Source organism: Phyllostomus hastatus, unplaced genomic scaffold (assembly GCF_019186645.2).
Source record: "Phyllostomus hastatus isolate PE091 unplaced genomic scaffold, TTU_PhHast_1.1 phas_contig_196, whole genome shotgun sequence".
Lineage (NCBI taxonomy): Eukaryota > Metazoa > Chordata > Mammalia > Chiroptera > Phyllostomidae > Phyllostomus > Phyllostomus hastatus.
Window position 1 is genome coordinate 23,314,154 of NW_025333709.1, and position 19,783 is coordinate 23,333,936.

Consider the following 19,783-nt stretch of genomic DNA (forward strand, 5'->3'; position numbering starts at 1 on the left):
TTTTTATAATAAACATGCTCTAGCTTAAAAACAAGCCACTATCAAAGGAGGTTTGGTAAATCACAACCTCCTAACATGAAGGGCCGCGTGCATTTCCAAGCTCTGGAGCACATCTGTGCTCTCCCAGTGCATGGAGGACTGGAGGGGATGGTGACAGGCAGCTATGGTACTTTTGAAACTTCGTGTGCATGATTCACTCGCTGGAGCTTTTTAATACATAATCACGCAGTTTTCCATCTTGGCAAAAATCTGACCCGTATTTCAACATCTGAAAAGTCAGAAGTATGAGTGGAGAGAGTGTGAAGGGAAATGTGTTTCTTCCTTTTGGAGGAGAATTCAGCTGTCTTGGCCCTTCCCAGCAAAATAACATAGTTGGGAAAGATGACATTTGCTCCAGTTACGGAAAATTATTTTGGCAGTGATGATGTTTCTATATTTTTGCTTTCAAGCACCTTGATAACTTAGAGGTTTTTTAAAAACCAGTTTTGCAAACACCCGCTCTCTCCGCACATGCCTTTTTTCTCTTTTAAATGCAGTTTTGTTGTCTTGGAATTGCTTAGTTTCGAATATAGGTCTTGTAGACTACATATAAGTAAGATGTAAATGTGTTTATGATTGGAAAATAGTTGTAAGAAAAAGCAGAACCACATTTGGGGCCTCCTCGTGTCTGTGGTACCCACATAAAATGATTAACAGAATTCCTGAGCCTGCCTAAAACCCACTAGGTTTAAAGACCCTGACGTTGGCAAACTCATTCACTTGCCAGGGTCCTACTTTCTAATACCTGTTTTAGCGCGCCACCTACTGGTGGCGCTGAAGATTGCTGTCAGTGTTGTGTAACCTTTTCTACAGCATCTGTAGTTTTTAGCATTCCTTAACAATGATGGTAACATCCCCAGAGAACCGAGTTGCTCATGGAGAACTGAAGCCACTAACTTAAGAGGCCCTGTTTCTTCCAGGGCTTCGGTTACTTCACATTTATACGGAAGGCACTGTGGAGACATCACAGCTGCTTTTTCAGGACCCACAGTCCAAACGGGTGGCAGAAGTGGTCTGTCCAGAGATCAGCACAGCAAGTAGAGAGTATACAGTTTTTTTGCAAGTAAATAGAATCCAAATTTGTGATAATATGTCGATTCTCTTCCTGAATTTGGTTCCTTTCTAGCTTCGCTTCCTTTGCATGTTTTTATTGGAAGTTTGTGTTGTAGAATTCATTAAAAACTGGCATACATGTGGACAGAACTGCCCCGCCCCCACCTCCCTTCCCGAAGTGCTCTAGTTAACAGATTATTTCGCTGGTCCTGTGTTTTGTTCCTTATCCTGTGATTATCACCAAAAGTATCACCGATCACCTTAGAGGCTACCGGGTTGGGAACAACATGATGTCAGGCGTGTGAATTTGATTCTGTTCCTAGTGATGTTAGAATTTTGCGCAGACGTTTTTTACTGTCCAATTTCCTTAAATTTAGGTAAGACATAACAATTACAGAATGAAAAGCAACTTCAGGTCTTAAAATGATACAAGAAATAGCAGCTTAATGTTTAATTCACTTCTAAATGAATTCAGTGGTCATTAGGGAAATTCATTGAAGGCTTTATGAGCTAAATGGTGACATTAGCATTTGAACCAAAATGAACCTCGGAGCGGGTCGTCTTAATCCCACCGCGCTGCCCTTCCTGGTGGAGAAGGGTGTGCGGTGAGGTAAGGAGATGCCAGGAAGCTATCTTGGTGGTACAGTTGTAAAGTGACAAGGCACTAGATGAGATCTGATAGCAGACACAGATAGCTGTTGACTTTTAAACTGAGTTTAATCTGAGGAGTGTTTGGTTTTCTTAAGGGTGAAGGTAAGGCTAAGTCTGTTAGCAAAGAGGCAAACCCCAGACCTTGCTCCAGAGGTTGGAACCAACGAATTTAGCGCTCTGTATATGGGGTGCGTATCCAAAAGTTACGTTCATACCTGTTGGTATAAACTATTTAGAGGGCAAAGGAGCTTTTTCGTTGTCGTTTTTTTTTTTAATTCTAATTGTATCTTTCTAAAACATTGTGGTTAAAGATTCTAGGAAGTAGATAAAAGAGGTGTCATCTCACTTTCCATGAGAAAAGAGTTGCCTGACGGCAGGGCTGGGATGCAGTTCTTGCTGGGCTTTTTCCTTAAACGCCTGAGAATATGAGTGCTTTTATTTAGAAGGGTTTGCATCACGGTACTGTCAGTGGGGTAGGTGGATCTGTTAGAGTTAATTCCATGTAAAGGCCTTGGGGGAGGGGTGGCCAGCAGGGAGTCCGGGCTGCTGAATTTTCTGACCTCATTGATACAAGCACATCTCACAGCTTTTGTTGAGGGTCCACTCTAGGGCACTGGACAGCAATTTTTAGAACCACATCCATCTGTACAACTGCTGGGCTGGGAACTGGTTAATAGATCTCAAGGCACAAAAGAGGTTTTCATCCTTCATTATGAAATCATCCATTTTTCACTGATTGCAGGCGTTTGTCCTTGCTGGAACACAGAAGAGGGTGGCACCGCCGTTGATTTGAGCACACTGGCATCAGATTGTGCTCACAAATTACATATAATGCATCCTGTGATGTAGGAAAATAGGATTTTGGAGTCAGAGCCTTGTGCTAGTTAATGATGATAGTCACGTGTTGTCATGAGACCCAGAACTACATGAAGATCTCTTGGTGTAAGCACAGAGTGTGGGCAGAACAAACTACAGGGTTACTGTCATGGAGGTGGCATGGGCTAGGGAATTCTCATGCTGAAATACATGCAGTAGTCTAGAACCCCAGGGACTTGTACAGCTTTTTCAGGTACAACTCAGTCTAGAACTTGTTCACTTCTCCACCCCAACCAAAGTGATCTGTAAAGACCTCACCCTAACCAAAGCACTGATCACTGAAATCCGATTTGGGGAGTAAGTGCCTGAGGCAGGTTGTTGGAGATGTGAGTGGCAGAGCTGGGCAGGGAGTCCATCCCACGGGAAATGCAGCTGAGTGTGGAGCAGACGGGATGTGTTGTCCCGTGAGGAAGCAGCTGGCTTTATGCAGGCTAGCGCTGGACGTGGTCTAGGATTAGAACAGAAGAAAATGCATGGAGCACGTGGGCAGAACAATAGAAGCAGAGAAGAGAAAGAGCAAACAAGACCAAGATGCATCCAGCTAAAGAACGGCTGATTTCCTAATGAGAAATGTGAAAGGATGGGAGTGAAGACAAATACTCCTCATATATAAAAAACACTCAGAAAACAATAAGAGATGGGGTGGGGGGAGCTAAAGACTCAAATAGGCATTTCTTAAAACAAGAAATGGAAACAGTAAATAAAGATGAGAATTTTGTTCAGTAATTTAGAATAAAAAGGGCTTGCCATGTTGATACTTAACATATTGGCAGAGTTTGTTTTTTAAGTGATAATACACATTGCTGATGGAAATTTTGGGAAACAGTCCCTATTTTATCGATGGAAATAATTATTTAAAAAGTTTAGACGGATATAAACGAAGATCAATGATGGTTGGTTCTAGGTTTTCTTTTTGCTCTTCTTCCTCCCCCCCCCCGATTGTTCAGTAAGAAGTGTTGCACGTTCATGCACAGCGTGCACTTCTGTTGAGCGGCGCCCCGGTCTGGAGGAAGCTGTGCTGCTCGGAAGGAGCTGCACACGCCGTTCCGGGGCTGTCGGGGTTTCTGTGTGTGAGCTAGGAATGCCAGTTGGCTCTCCTCGGGCCGTGACTATGGGGTCTGGTTTTAATTATACCAAATGGCACCTTTCATAGGTAAGGGAAACAATTCCCAGCCATTCTGGGGGCGGGGAAGAGGAAGGAGTCCAAGAAGGGGGGTGAGGGACATTATATTTTATTTTTATGAGTTGGCATTTAAAGTAACCTCGGGGTTTAAATGGACACCTTGTTTTGTTTTCTAGGCCAAACACCAGAGCACCCTAGAAAGTTCAACTAGAAGAATGCTCATGTTCGACCCAGTCCCTGTCAAGCAAGAGGCCATGGACCCTGTCTCGGTGGTAAGTTTCCCAGAATCGAGCATTTTCTTATCTATTCCAAGTGGTAATACCATGTCACGTGTTGTGTTTTTCCTTAAAGTTACTCATCACTTAACAGGCATTGGACAGGCAAATTTGTCCAAGTTTCCAGTAGTCGGGGAGGGTGATACCTTACCAGCAACTGTGTATCCTTTAATAAATGGGATCCAGTTTCCGTAAGGCCTGCGCCCCATACCCCTCCGGGTGCGATCAGCACAGAACTTGGGCCACAGGTGCATCTTGTCACCACAGAAGTAGGTTTGCAAAACTCCTCAGTTACCAGTTTTTTAGTTTGAGCTCTCAGAATTATTGGTGTTGGCCAAAAAAAGAAAGAAAAAAAAAACTTGAGCTAGACTGGTGTTTTGTCTTGTTTTTTTTTTTTTTAATTAATGTGCACCCAGGGACATGTTTTTTAAAAAAAAAAATCTTTGCACAGCATCTATCGTGGTTAGGAAGCAATTTCCAAATGTACTTACCAGAAATCTGTGTCAAGAACATGATGACTTAGAGATTTTTTATTTCACTTACAATCACCACCCTAATTGTCTAGAACAGTTTTATGTAAAAGTAAATATATTAGGAATAATATGATTTGTTAAAAAACAATGGCAACAGCTCTGTGGAGCTATGACTGTGGGAGATGGCTGAGGAGAAGCCGGTGAAAGAGAGAACTTGGTGGCGAGGAGGAATCCCACCTCACTTGGAACAGTCTGGGTGGGTGGGGACTGCGTTCACTGCCTTTTCAACACCTAGTGCTGAGCTGGCCCCTCTGTGAGCCAGGCCCCTCTAGATGCTCTTCAGCCACCAGGAGACGAGTAAGTAGTCGAGGTGTGTACAGAGGTGCCATGCCAGTGCTAAGGAGATGAGACCTGGGTGAGAGCAGGAGGGCGTGTCCCACTGCAGACGGACCGTTGTAGACGAGAGGGGATCTGGTTTAGTGCACATGAAATAACTGGGCAGCGCTCACTCCATCTTGCTCTTTTCTTCCACGGGCTTGGAAAATATTCACAAGGGGGAAAACTTGGCTTGAGCTGTACATGAGAAGGTTGGTAATGACACGCTTGCAAAATTAGATCATCCTCATGCATTGGCTGTGGAGGTTCCTGCCAAAAACATTTATACAAGACACGGGGGTCACTCGAAGGCCCTTGGAACTGGGTTGCCATGGATATTACTAAGCCAGTGAAGTGTTTATCACTGTGTGCAGTGAAAAGTTGTCAGAGTAGCTTTAAGGAAAAAACATTTACATCCCAGCATAATAACCGGGTAACCGCATATCTGAGTAGGATAACTGAGCGGTGAGAATCTTATTGATCAAAAAAGTGAATGGACCTCTGATGCTGTTCGGTGCTGTCGTCCGGTTTGTCAGCCTCTCTCCCCCAACTACTGAGTGATCACGTTGGAGGAAAATTAAGGTTTAAAATTTCTCCATTAATTACATCCTTGAACTATGAATAGGTTTTTGGTACTGGAGATTATGATTAGTTCTATAAATGATGCAGAACCATCAACGATGCATTTTACTATTGAGTGTACTTTCAGTGCTTTTAATCAAGCATGAAAATAGGAGGGCTCAAGAGCCTAATTTAAAGCTAAAAATGGAGATCCACGTGGCTAAGTTAGAATACAAGGAAATGCACTTAACTAGAAAGAAGGAAGTATTTCATTTGAAGTAACAGTTATGCTTGTTAATGCTGTGACTTGCATTAATACATAAGCTTAAAATATATAGAAGGGGTTTTTTTTTTTGCAATTAATAGTCTTTTTCTCCTTCATGCTTGAATTTTCAACTTCAGCTAATGCTTATAGAAATGTATTAGATTGTTTCACCAAAGGGAGTGCCAGTCCTTACAACAAAGTTTCTTTTTACTTCAGTGAAATCTCAGTTAACTGAGAAATTGGGAAAGTAGAGTGTGATTATTTTCTTAACAAAATTTTAAACATTTTTTTACTTTTAAATTTTCAAATTTCCTTTTTCCTACCTTCATAGGTAGAGTGTATTATAAACCTATTGTAATTTCTCATTTAATTCCTTTTTCCTTTTTCACTCCATCTTTGATCTGAAGGTTGAAGTCTCTGACTGTTCACATCCGAGTTCTAAGACTTCTACACTGACATTAAGTCAGTATTGGATCATTTATAAGAGGATTTTTGTTTTAATTCCACATATGAGTAAAAATACCTTACAGTGACTTACCCTCCCTCCTTACTCCCCTTTCTTAAAATGAGAGCATGGCAAAAGCAATGTGCCTCTTTGGTGTTTTGCTGTAATTTAGAGAAAGTGAGGAAAAGTCATTTCTTACCCAGATTTAAGCCCTCAGGCCTTCCTGTGCTTTGAGGAGAAGGGTAAGTCTTGGTGTCCTCTTGTTAAAGCTTGCAAGAACGGGGCGCAGAGTGCACCCTGCCTGCTCAGGTCTGCGGCTGGGTCTGCGCTCCTCACTCTCCCTGCAGCGTTGGCAAAACCGCCAGCAGCTCTCTGTGCCTTTGCTTTTATTTTATTTTTTCTTTAATTTGTAAAATTGGAGATTATATTTGTAAACTATGGATAGCATGTGAATTATAAAAATGTACATGTAAAGGAATTAGAGAGCTGGGAAGGGAAGGAGAGAGGGAGAGGAACATCACTATGTGAGAGATTCATCGTCCAGTTGCCTCTCACACACCCCAGCCAGGGACCTGGCCCGCAACCCTGGTATGTGCCCTGAGTGGGAATCGAACCAGTGACCCTTTGGTTCTCAGGCCAGTGCTCAGTCAGTCCACTGAGCCACACCAGCCAGGGCCTTATCCTATTTTTCTAAAAGATTATTTTTGAAGAAAGTGCATTCCCTTTTTCTTTCTTTTTTATAATGAACATTATTATCCAACAACAGACTTCTTACAGACTGAGAAGTGCTTAATCAATAAATAGTTCCTCTGCGCTATTCCAGCAGAAACTTCTCGTGGCTCTTCTGAGCCTGGTATAAAGAGAGCTTTCTACTCCTGTTTGCATGGAGGGACACACACGGGCTGTTTCCAGAGCGCTTGTTTACAAATGCACCACGCCTTCCTGCTCTGGGAACCCCACCCTGGGCATGCAGATTCCTTTGACTTGCCACCACCCTGTCACGGATGTTCACTTTTTCTTTCCCCCCACATTAATGAAGAGTGAAATAGAGACTTCATCCACTTAAACTGTCTTGTAATGGAAAACTCACCAAGAGTATTCCCAGTAAAATAAGAAAACTGTTGAATTTCTCACTTGATGATAAAGTGACAGCTTTGGAAAATGATCCAAACCAAAAAAGTCTTTTTCAAAAAGTAAACCCAGTGCCACCCCTAGCGGGGGGGCGGGTGGAGGGCTAGTTGGAGCCTTGTCTTCAGGCTGCTGTGCTCTGGACCGCAGAGTGAGCAGTACAGAAAGTGTGTGGCAGGGGGGCGGGGTTGGCATTGGATGTCCAGCAGTGGCCAGGGGTGCTTTTTCGGCCTCATCGACACTCGCCTCTGGTGTGAATTAGGGGCCAGTGTGACCTTGCTTATTTGCATTGCCCAGATAGATAGGAGAGAGGGATGGTCTGGAACGGAAAAGAAGCAGCTCTTTACCAGGGCGTACACACCCCCAGGCACACGCCCCAAGCAAACCCTGCATCAGCCCCCACACTGTGGCGAACCAGATGGTTGCAGGCCGATGGCAGTGGCTCGTGCACGCCACCCAAATAATTAAACGTGTCTTATAGACGGTTCTGATAAACACTGCTAAGGGATTGGCTAGTGAAGTTTGCGGAGCCACATTTCTTCACCTTTTGTGAGGGCGTTGGACTGGAGACAGTGAGTGCTGTCCTCAGCTTTGTGCCCACCTGTGTCTCCTTGCTCGGCGCCCTGTGGCCTTAGAAACACCGCGCGTCACTCCAGGGCACCACAGTCATGCGCTCCCCCAAACTCGCAGCAAAACTGCATCGTGCTTAGAGAACTTGCCTTTCTGTGTGGCTCTCTCTTGATGGCTTAAGAAACCTGGGACTAGTGTTAAATTTGCAGTTCGCCCAGGTTCTGAGTCCCTGCTTTCCTTAAACTCACCCACGGACAGAAGAATCCAGCAATGACAGCAATACAGTGTGTCCTCATTTTGCTTCCTATTCAGCTGCCAATAACTTGGTGTTAAAATCTAGGTCATAGGGAGCTCTTTGAAGAATAGGGCTGAAAATGAGGGAGAACTACATTTTGGTGAGTAGAGACAGCTAATGCTGCTTCTCAGTTCCTGAAGGTTTCGTATCTAGTACCAGAACTTTGGCACTCTAGAGAATTACATGTAAAATAGGTTAAACCTTAGAACCAGGGGGAGTTCTTCCCCCTGAGTTTAATTACTTCTTTAGACCCTCATTGTACATAATTTGTAATTCGTCCTTTTGGTTAGTGAGCCTTGTGCCTCTTTCAGTATTTAAATGTGAGTATACTTAATACTGCTGTGTGTTGGGAGCCTTCACACCCTGCGGGGTGCCCCTGTGTGCCTGGTTCTAGAGGGAGTTAGAAATAGCCTTGTCTTCGATTGATTCTCTGTGCATAACTCAAAGCTGTTTTTAAAAACAGCAATTTATATAGTTTGTATTTCCCGATTTTATATCCTTCATGTCCTTGTTTTTTAGCAGTATTAACGGTGAAAAATCTTCCCTCCCCCCTTTAAATTGTATGTAAGTGATTTACCAGATTGTAATACTAAAAACTAGTGGTTTTATTGTATATTTCTGCCACTGAGAGCTGAGCTGTGCGGAAGGCGGGCTGTGCCCATTGGGCCACTCCCCAGTCGCTCAGAATCCACAGTCTAACGAGATCCCCAGGTGAGTGCGTGTGCACAGAGAAGCTGCAGGAGCTCGGGTTGGGAGGGTCAGAGCCCATGGAGTGCACGCCTCTCGTGTGAGAAGCAGGAAGGGAGTCCTGGGGCTACAGCGTGTGTTTAAGCCCATTACAAAGGTTACCTCCTCAAATCCAATTTTAATTTTAACCTCACAACCTTCTAGGAGGAATTTTGCCATGTCCTGATGGGACCTGTACTTCTAATATTTAGTAATTTTTCTTGCCCTTTTTTATAGAATTGCTTTTGTTAACATAATAAACTTATCTTAACAGGAAACATATCCTTACTGTTTCTTAGGCATTTAAATAAACGCCTAACTATGTTAAAGCGCTGTGTGTTCACCATGTACCATCCATAGCAAGGGTGTCAGACTTACATTCACCAGGGGCCATATTAGCCTCGCGGTTGTCTTCAAAGCGCTGAATGTAAGTTCAACTCCTTAACAGTCAAGGAGTAGTTACATTTATCCAGTCCTAAAATTATTTCAGCCCTTTGAAGGCAACCGCAAGGCTGATGTGGCCCCCGGTGAAAATGAGTTTGACACCCTTGATCTATAAGTATCTCAGTACCCCCAGAGAGAGATGCACCAGACTCCAGGCCTCACTGTTCTAGGAGACCATGCAGATCATGATGATACGGCTAAAGAAAGAAAGGACAGAAGAACAAAGTATCTTAATAATGAGAAACTGACTGCCAAACAGATGGAGATAAAAGCCCCTGTTCTCGGATTCTCTGACGCTCAGTGGGTCTGGAGTGGAGACCAGGCATCTGAGTAATAGGAGCGGCACAAGTGAGTCTGGTACGCAGCCAGGTGGGGAGTCGCCAAGCAAGGCCCAGGGAGGCAAGGCTGTGCTCTCCGTCGCAATCCCAGTCAAAGCCACTGCGGCCTCACAATCACTTACAACCCACCATAGTGGCCACTGGAAGGTCCGGGGAGTCTGAGAAATTAACAGCGCATTTATACCATTTAATTTTTTATAAGACCCCATTGGTGGATTTTCTCAGTTGCATCAAGAGCTAGTATTGCCTCAGAACCATAAACATAGGGTTTAAGAGCTGGAAGAGAGGCACAGCGTGTTGCTTATCATTTTGACTGTAAAACATTCCAATATGAGTAATTTTCTGCAGGAGGACTTGACATGTTATCACTAAAATTTTCCCTAAAATTCCTACATGTCAAGATAAGGGTTTATATTTAACTTCTAAAAGAGCATTCTACAGCAAAAACTTTTCTTTTTAAATTTCAGTTAAGGAATAGAGTCATTTTAGTGAATTCTATGGCCAAGAACTTTAGCCAGAGTATGAAATTATTATGATTGATCTATATTTAGAGCTGGTAGTGAGAGTTAACATAGCCTTATATTAGAAGAGAGAGGGGTATGTGTAGACAAATTAGATCATTTGTAGAACATATCTTAGATTTGGGAGGAAACACATCATTTCATCAATCTCTTCCAGTATCATGGTAGCTTATTTTCCAGCTTCTTTTGATGGTTTCTTTTGATGGTTTTGGGTGGCTGGAGTGGGGGTGGGGGGGTGCTGGCCAGATGTAGGGAAGAGAAAACTGGGCCTCAAATTTTGTACAAGTCGTTTTGAGCATCAGGTGGCCTGCTGTATACTGTATACTTTGAGTCATACTGTATTCGCTGTTCCTTAGTTCTGTGTCATCCACATATTGGGAAATCAAGTCATCTTCTAAAGCTTCGTTCACACTGTGAGTAAGACCACAGGCAGGTAGGGTGGCTGACCATCCTGGTTTTTCCTGAGACTGAGGCATGTTCTAGGTTGCAGGACTTCAGTGCTAAAGCGAAGTCCATTCCGGGCACATCAGGGCTGCTGGACATCCCGGGTCAGGACCCGTCAGTGGTCAAGCCCACCCAGAGGTGATGCCGTGCAGCCCGGTTTCTTCACACTAACCCGAGTGCATCACGAGAAATGCCCAGTGCCCTGCTGCTGAGTAAAATGCTGAAGCCAGAGAGGGCATTTCCTGCCAGTTAAGAAACCGCTTGAGAAAAGCGACAAGGTTACCTGGATTGGCCAGTTCTTGGTGAACCCCCCGAGGCCAACTCTGAGACTTTGGTTTTAGAACCTGGTTTAGAACTTTACCAGGTCTCGATCTCAGCCTTCAGATCCCACATGAGTATTGTCTTAGAATTAAATGTGAGGTTTTTCATGTGACACGGTTATCACATTATCCCTCATTCTTAATGTTTATTAGACCAGCTCTCTCATAGCGTTTTTTTTAGAGTCCAGCATCTATCTGAACCCACACCACTTATTACAGTCCATGTAACTAAAGGCACCTTCTTGTGTATTCTCATCATAATTCATGTTAGAAGCAAATGTACTTATGTGGCTGTTTCCACACTTCTGTTTTTCCTTTCCAATAGTCATACCCGTCTAATTACATGGAGTCCATAAAGCCCAGCAAGTACGGAGTCATTTACTCCCCGCCGTTGCCGGACAAGTTCTTCCAGACCCCGGAGGTCCTGTCGCACGGGATGCAGATGGAGCCAGTGGACCTCACGGTGAACAAGCGGAGCTCACCGCCCTCGGCTGGGAGCTCTCCTTCCTCGCTGAAGTTCCAGTCCTCGCACCGGAGAGCCTCACCCGGGCTGAGCATGCCGTCTCCCAGCCCGCCGATGAAGAAGTACTCACCGCCTCCCCCGGGCGTGCAGCCCTTCAGCATGCCGCTGTCCATGCCGCCGGTGATGGCCGCTGCCCTGTCCCGGCACGGCATCCGGAGCCCGGGGATACTGCCGGTCATACAGCCGGTCGTGGTGCAGCCCGTCCCCTTCATGTACACCAGTCACCTCCAGCAGCCGCTCATGGTGTCCTTGTCCGAGGAGATGGAAAACTCAAACAGCAGCATGCAAGGTAAATCCCGGCGCTGACCCGCCCCGTCGCTCTCTGCTCAGTGCGGCCAGGGTCTTCCCAGACAGCCCGGTGAGGGCAGAGGCAGCGGAGAGCTGGGGTTCTTCGAAGGAGCACTCCACGTCCAGTCCGCCTAAGGCATTTCCTTGTGGGTTCTTTTCCCCCTTAAAGTGTGGGTCCTGGAAGAGCTCCCCAAAATCAGGCTGTCTGTTTAGAGCTGTGAAATGATTACTTTCACAGTATCATTGTCAACTTTGAGATAGCAAGAATCTTGACTTTGTATTTTGCTTCAAGAAATGCCTACATGGTTCTCGGTGCAAAGAGGCATTTAATAAATACCTTTATATCGTGCTCATCATTACTGGCTAACAAAAGCACCTTGGTCATTGACTAGTTGTGGGCAGAAAACTCGGGTTAACAGGAAATAACCAAAAAATCATAGGAAGAACATTTGGGGGCTGATGTCTTTAAAGTCCCGTTTCCTATGCTTACTGGCAAAATAATGGTCCAGAGAAACGCGAATCCCTCCACAGATTCATTGCTGCTGTAATTTTGCCAAAGGCAGATAGTCACACATTGTATAGGGAGTGTTACAGATAGGATCTGTGCAATAAGATTTTTAAAGGCTGAATTGGTAGATTGTATGTAACGTGACTTTTCTGTTTTTATTTTTTAGTACCTGTAATTGAATCGTATGAGAAGCCTATATTACAGAAAAAAATTAAAGTAGAACCTGGGATTGAACCACAGAGGACAGATTATTATCCTGAAGAAATGTCACCCCCTTTAATGAACTCAGTGTCCCCCCCGCAAGCCTTGTTGCAAGAGTAAGTATACTTAGGCCTGCCCAGCATTTGCGTGGCCCCGTGCATCTTGGGACCTGGAATGGAGGAAGCTCAGGCTTCCAGCGTGTGACGCGTGGAATTCTTGTGGCAGCCACAGAGCAAGATGAGAGCATCTCTCCAAAAACAATGCTGTTAACACCGACAGCATCATGACAGTGACCTCAAGTCACCATGATTTTGCCAGCTTACAACATACATCATTTTCATCTTGTTTTTTCCCCCCACTCTTCCAGACTGGGCATACATAGTTCTTCCATAATCTTAAAGTGGACCAGTGAACACACTGGTCTTGGATCCCCGCTGTGCTCTCTACCATGTGGATGACCTTGGGCTAATCATTGAATCTTGCTGCCTCTGTTGCCTCTTAATTTTCATTACTGGCTGCAGTTATTTTTCTTGCTGTAATTGTCTTGTGCTATGGTGCTTTCGACATTGGGTTCAGCGGCCAGCTTCCTAGTACTGAGGCAGCAGTTGTGGTCCCCTCAGGTCTCCTCAGGGTCCCTTCCATCATCTGCTTCCCATGTCACCTTTTCTGCAACTTAAGTAAATGATCTGCCCAGACTTCTACTTTATCATCTCCATCCCTTTCCCTTAAACAGTTAATGCTGTAACAGAATGTGAATTCTCTGGTTTCAGAATAGCTATTTTCTGGAAACTCCAAATATTCTAGTTGAGTCCACATTCAACCCAAATAGGTGCCTTCATAGTATCTCACGTATTAATTGCCCATTGCACCAAACCATAGTCATTTTTTGTTGTTTTCATATACTCCCTGATAGCTGGAGAATGACTTTTCTTATGGCTCCCACTGGGAACCTTGCCCACAACCCAGGCATGTGCCCTGACTGGGAATCGAACTGGCAACCCTTGGTTCACAGCCCATGCTCAATCCACTGAGCTACACCAGCCAGGGCTACCTGTTATGATGACAGACGTCTCTGGCAAGGTGACTGACAACATGACTTGGTGGACTTGAAATTGTTCCTGCACGGATGATGGAAAAGATGCTATGAAGCCAACCACCCACATAGGGAGGGACCCATTGACTGAAAGGGGTTACTCCAGCGTCTAGGTTATTGTGAACCACAGTGTAAAACATTATAGAAGAATATTTAAAGGCAATATGCTATGCTCTGAATGCTGGTGAAGAGAAAATGTCTTTTTCCTTTCTCGTTTTGAGTAATGTTCTTTTGATGATCTCAAGCTGGATAGCTTTTAATGATTAATGAGCAATATGCTTAGTCTAATGCTGTGACCTAAGAATGCATTTTGCTTCTCAAAAAATTCGACAGATTAGCCACAACCGGGACATAGACTCTTCAAGAAATTTTCTCACAGATGAGATTAAGTAATGTCTTGGTGTGTGGCCAGTCGCAGCCCACATAGGAAGCCAGCTAGCCAGGAAGGGATCGCTTGAAACCAAGCACCCAATACTGTTGTGAGAATGCAGTCCCAGTATTTGCCTTAGGAAACCCTTCCTTTAGAAGCCGACTTTAAAATACAGCTTTGAAATCCATTTGCTTGATCATAGGGCTACTGCTCTAGAATGATTTGTAAAGGCACTCAAATGTATATCAAATTCCTTTTGCTGTATGTATGTATGCCTGTGTGAAAATATCACAAAAAGCTTAAGGATCAGATTTCCCTATTTACTTGTGTATATGAATGGTAGCAAACTTGAGCGATCAGCTTAGCTCAAAACGATGACCAGGTCTCTGATATTTAACAGCTGTTCTAACCTCTTGGTTGTGATGATCCCAGACAACCTCTTTAAAAATGAGCAGTTGAGGAGACCAGGAAGGGTGTGACCCCAAGATCCTGATCTCTAGCCTCGGCTGTACTAACATCTGGGCCTTCAGAGATGGGGGCGCTAAGCACCCTCAGCATGAGGCTGCCCTTCAAGGTAGATGTTAGCTGGTATAGAGGTTTCCTGATATGGTGTTGGGACATCCCCAGAAAACTCCTCACGAAATTAAACAATGTAGGGGCAAAATTAGCAAATAAAGTTCTGAACCTCAACTTATGAACAGCTACCATTGAGAAGATGTACATCTGGAACAGATCCTGTTCTTAAATGCTCTGTGTGCGTGACCATCACCTTCTGGATCATACCGTCAGTCCCGTTTCCCGGAGAGGGTAAACCTCTTGCCCAGGGTCACGGGGACTCTCAGCCTCAGAGCTGGGGTTCAAAGCTGGAACACATAACATTGTATGTAAAATAAGCAACTGGGAAAAGCAGTCTTTACTGCACAGAAACGATAAGGTTGATTCCCAACCCATAAAACACAATCATCAGGATAGACTTCCGAAGTTACCTAGAACACTCTCATTATTTCAGAGCGTATGTGATACATTTTTTTTCCCTCAGCATTTTATTTCCTGAAGTTCTCTTAATGAAGATAAAACATTTTTCAATGGCATTTATCAGGGGCATTAAAGTTGAAAGTTAAATAAACTGGTAACCTTTTTTTAATTGAAGAATTTTAGGCCCTGGCTGGCGTAGCTCAGTGGATTGAGTGCGGGCTGGGAACCAAAGTGTCCCAGGTTCGATTCCCAGCCAGGGTACATTCCTGGGTTGCAGGCCATAACCCCCAGCAACCGCACATTGATGTTTCTCTCTCTCTCCCTCCCTCCCTTCCCTCTCTAGAAATAAATAAATAAAGTCTTTTAAAAAAAATTAAAAAAAAAAAAAGAATTTTAAGTTGATCATTTAGATTTATAAGAACTTTACCTGTCCGTAAACCTCTCACGTCTTATTTTCTTCACTGTTTGTACATTTGTAAAATTTAAGTTCTTGTCTTTCCTCCGCCTCACTAGTTCGTGTTTACTTTCCATGTATCCAAACTTGGCTGTTTTATTTTTCTGCATCGCTCCTCTAAGCATCAAGGTAGGAAGGTAAAGTGAGATTCAAAACTGAGTTTTCTTTGCTTATAAAAGTGAGAAATAAGTATGGTCATTTAAACACACCTTTTATTCTCTTTTTAGTCACTTCCTAGCATGACTAAACATGTACTGATAAAGGATATGTGATTATCTTTTCACCAAGATAAAAAACCAACTTTTATGTCAAAGAATCCTTTTCGATTTATCTCAAGTTTGAGTGTTTACCCTCATTAAATTCTTTTTCTTTTCTCCTTCTCACCAATCTTTGTTCTCCCAATTACATACTTATCTAAACATCCTATATGTTATTTGCAACACCTTAAGAACTTTAGGTTCAAATGTTTTTTAAAGAAGTCTTCTGTTACAGTGGAGGCCAACTACATAAGCTTGTGATGTATCAAGTAATTAATCATTAGGAAAGCAAGTGAGTGGATTAGAATTAATGAGTGAATGAGAACTTTTAATTAGTTAACATGAATCAGCAGAGGAAGTCCGAGAAGACTACAGACCCTTCCCGGGCTTTCCCCATCTGCCTTTACTCCCCAACCACCTTTCTGAAAGAGAGAGTCCCTAGGACTGAAGTTTTACCCAGTTGGGTTTGTGCAGGTGCAGGCAGGTGAGACCGGGCGAGAGCCGTCAGAACGGATGCTGGGGTCCCCGAGGGAGTTCCTGCGCCACAGTGTCTTGGCTGCAGCCTCCTCTCCTCGCCTGACTGCTGGCCCTGCCCCAGCGGCGGGACCTGACCCTCTGGCGGGAAGGATGGTAACAGGAAAGTGTTGAATCGTGAAAGCAGCAGGGCCAGCGTGCTTGCTTGCTTGGTTTTTGGAAGAGCCAGCATTTGAAAATCAAATGTGAATTGTCGATTTTTAGAAGACTCCCACTGAAGGCCAGTTATGGGAAGCATAAAATGTAGGTACCTCCCATCGTGTGTGTGCCTGGCACGCAGGAACTTGACCTTTCCCTAAGGAACAGTAAATGAAAAGAGGACAGCCTGTGAACCATAGTGGAGTGTCCTGCATTACCTAGAGCCGCAGAATTCTGTCAGTAGGCAGCTGTCGAGGCACAGAGACTGCTAGCGCTTGGCACCTCCCTGCAGCATAGCACCTAACCCTTCTTACTGTCATTACTTATCTACATGTCTGTCTCCCCCTAGAGTGTGAGCTCCTCGAGGGCAGGAACCCTGTTTTTATTCATCTTTGTGTCCTGGTGCCAAGCCCAGTGCCTGGCTTATGGTAGGTGCTCACTCAATGTTTGTTGAATGAATATTAGCAGTGCTTCTTGGGCTGATCAGCTAATTTCTTTTTTGTGTATTTTATTGGGTTTTCTGTTTGTTTGTTTTTGCCCAGCGTTGTTAATGCTTTTGGTAGACTGCAGAAAAGGAAGTGCCTTGCTTTCACTCAACGTTGTGCATTTGACATTGGCTTTCGCAGGAATCACCCTTCCGTCATAGTGCAGCCTGGGAAGAGACCTATACCTGTGGAGTCTCCGGACACCCAGAGGAAGCGGAGGATACACAGATGTGACTATGACGGATGCAACAAAGTGTACACTAAAAGCTCTCACTTGAAAGCACACAGAAGAACACATACAGGTATCAGAAATAGAAGACTCACTTTTTCCTTAAGTAGCATTAGAATAAAACGTTAAGTCAAACGTTCTAACTTTCAGGGATTGTTATGATGAAATTTTTTTTTTTGGCATCTGAAAGTTACCGTAGTCATTTACAGATGGTCTGTCATGAAAAATGAAGTTTTTGATAATGACTTACTTCTGTGATAAGTAGAATAGATTCAAGGCCATGTGTGGCAAAGTCCATCATTGGCAGTTCTGTACTCGGCAGTGAAGGGGAGAGAAAGGGATGGAACCTCTACTGGAACAGGGGGAGTGCTCTTAACCGTGGGCCTGTTTCATCAGGACGCGGTCTGCATGTGGGCTCCCATCTAGTAAATGTACGGGGTCTGTCCAGATCCTGTACGTTTGTATCTGGCAATGTAATATGGAAAATAGAGACATCTATTGAAGAAGATACAAGATACATTGTACATAGGACAATGATGACTCAGTCCCCTTCAAAGTAGGCACCTTGGGACCTCACACAGTTCTCCCAGTCGCCATCAGCTGCCCCATCACATTCCTGAATCTCATCGACGGTCTGAAATCTCTTCCCTTTCAAATGTGATTTTAGTTTTGGGAAGAGTCAGAAGTTGCAGGGCACCAAATCTCGACTGTAGGGGGGCTGAGTCACCTGGGTGATTTGATGTTTCACCAAAAAACTGCATAAGATGTGATAAATGAGCAGGCATGTTGCGATGAAACTGCCGATCGCCAGTTGCCCATAGCCACAGCCTTCTGAATTATCCAAATCGTTTTCGAGGAGGATTGTTGATGTTTACCTCAAAATTTGATGCAGATTTGTTGCTCTACTCGGTCATTTTGAATGTAACAGCCACACAGTACATGTGCTCACTCACTAGCATCTACCACCCCCCCCCCACCCCCGACTAGTACAGTGAAGTCATCGTTGTTCCCACAAGTGCATTCCAGTCCACTCTCCTTGGCTGCTAGGTTACGTGGATGTCATACAAACCATCCTTGTCATATTAACAGTGGCTGGTCTTTTTCTGGACAGACCTCATATTATCAAATTCACAATAGCAAAAGTCAGTTCTTTATGCAGAATAAATGCATCAGTTCATAGGAATGAAATCTGGGTCAATCCTCTCCTGAAACTGAGGAAACTCCGATGCGACTGCCTGCCATAGTCTAGAATATTTTCCATCTTGCCCCATCTTGAGTACAGATCTTATGAAACTCTTGCATAGGTGGAGAAAATGTAAAAGTTGTCCTGTGGGCTCTTAAACAATTTGTAGCAAGACATCTAAAGGGATTTGTATGAAAATGTTTTAGACAATCTGATCAACTGCACTGAGTATTGGTGATTAATGTTTACTATAGGCCTCATCTGACCTGAGCCTCAAACTCATCAATGTGAAATTCTAGTGTGATAAGAATTTGTCTTCATGTGTATTGTTCTTCACTCAGAATGTAGTTTTTTTTTTTAATTCGTACACATCATTCTTATTAGGAAAATTTTAAAAAGAGTCAAATCTGGGATTCAGAAGAGAATAGGGCAGGAAAGTGTGTGGCAGAATGGGAGTGGAATTTTTCAGTGAATTTTGGGGAGAAAAAAAAAACAGGGAAAATCTACCTACAGCTGTTCTTGGGCCAGGGAGAGAGCTGAGGGTGGTAGGTGACCTTGCATTTAGAGAAACTCACAGTCAACCCAGCTCTATGTCAAATAGGTTCATAAAAGCATCCCCAGTGCATCAGTGGGACCTCAGAAGTGAATGCTACCAAATTCCAGCCTAAGATTAAAAAGACCGAATTGAATATTTGCATAAGAATTCAGATGTAGGAAAAAATACCTCTTAGCATTTATCTTCTCTGCTGCAAAGCAGTTAAGACAAATTTTGAATATTCCACCAAAAGGCCAAGGAATGACAGGTTTCTAGAGAACAGGCGATGGGAATTAATTTGTGATACCCATTACCTATTTTTACTAATGTGAATGTGTGAGACAGCCATTAAAAGCCTTTTTCTTTGTAAGGGTCTTCATCATGGCTCTCCCTAGGGTCCCCCCCCCCCCCCACAATGGTCTTCGGATCCTCCTCTACAAATCACCGCCCTCCCACTGGAGGGGACTGGAGAAGCCTGGCTTCTGGCAGGGTGGGGAGGAGTCACTGTATTTTCAGTGCTTCCCATCACAGCATCAGTCTTAGGCATAGTTATTGTGGATTGATCAAAAGATGTTGGAATCCCAACAGATATTTTAGTTGATAGCAATTCCAGATTTTTGGGAAACTATTCAAAAAAAATGACGATCCCACAAATTCTGAGTTTGGACTTTTCGAATGGCTAGAACTGCAGGTAACTGGGCTCCTAAGCAGGTTTAAGACTTGACGGTAGACAAATATAGGTCACCAGGTGTTCCTTAAGGTATTAGTCCCCACTCTTGAGGACAAAACCAAAATTATTCAGCCCCTCAGAATGGATTTCTGCACCTTTCTGCTTTTTTAAGCACTCTTAAAATTACCTCCCTCCTTTGGGGGGCTGGGGCAACAGGCCAGTTAAATATTAAAGAGAATTAATTAAATTTCTATTGCCTGTCCTAGAGTGGTTTATAAGGCATTGTTATTGAGGGACAAATGGATAAACACATCTTTGCAATAATATATCAAGAGCTTTTAGCTGAAAAATCTAATGTCACTGCCTTTACTAACAGTCTTTTGCTGTCCAAAAAAAAAATAAATAAGCTCTTTTCATT

General features: G+C 43.8%; 1 protein-coding gene across 2 annotated transcripts in view; it reads left to right on the plus strand.

Moving 5' to 3' along the window:
* The window catches only part of KLF3 (Kruppel like factor 3), a 33,853-nt gene that overhangs the window by 10,400 nt on the left and 3,670 nt on the right, over window positions 1-19,783 (plus strand). For both annotated transcript variants that reach the window (XM_045834707.1, XM_045834709.1), the window contains exons 2-5: window positions 3,919-4,014; window positions 11,248-11,734; window positions 12,408-12,558; window positions 16,890-17,050. In XM_045834707.1, the coding sequence (XP_045690663.1) occupies window positions 3,958-4,014; window positions 11,248-11,734; window positions 12,408-12,558; window positions 16,890-17,050 (856 nt within the window). In that variant the 5' untranslated portion in view covers window positions 3,919-3,957. The remainder of the gene's footprint in view (window positions 1-3,918; window positions 4,015-11,247; window positions 11,735-12,407; window positions 12,559-16,889; window positions 17,051-19,783) is intronic.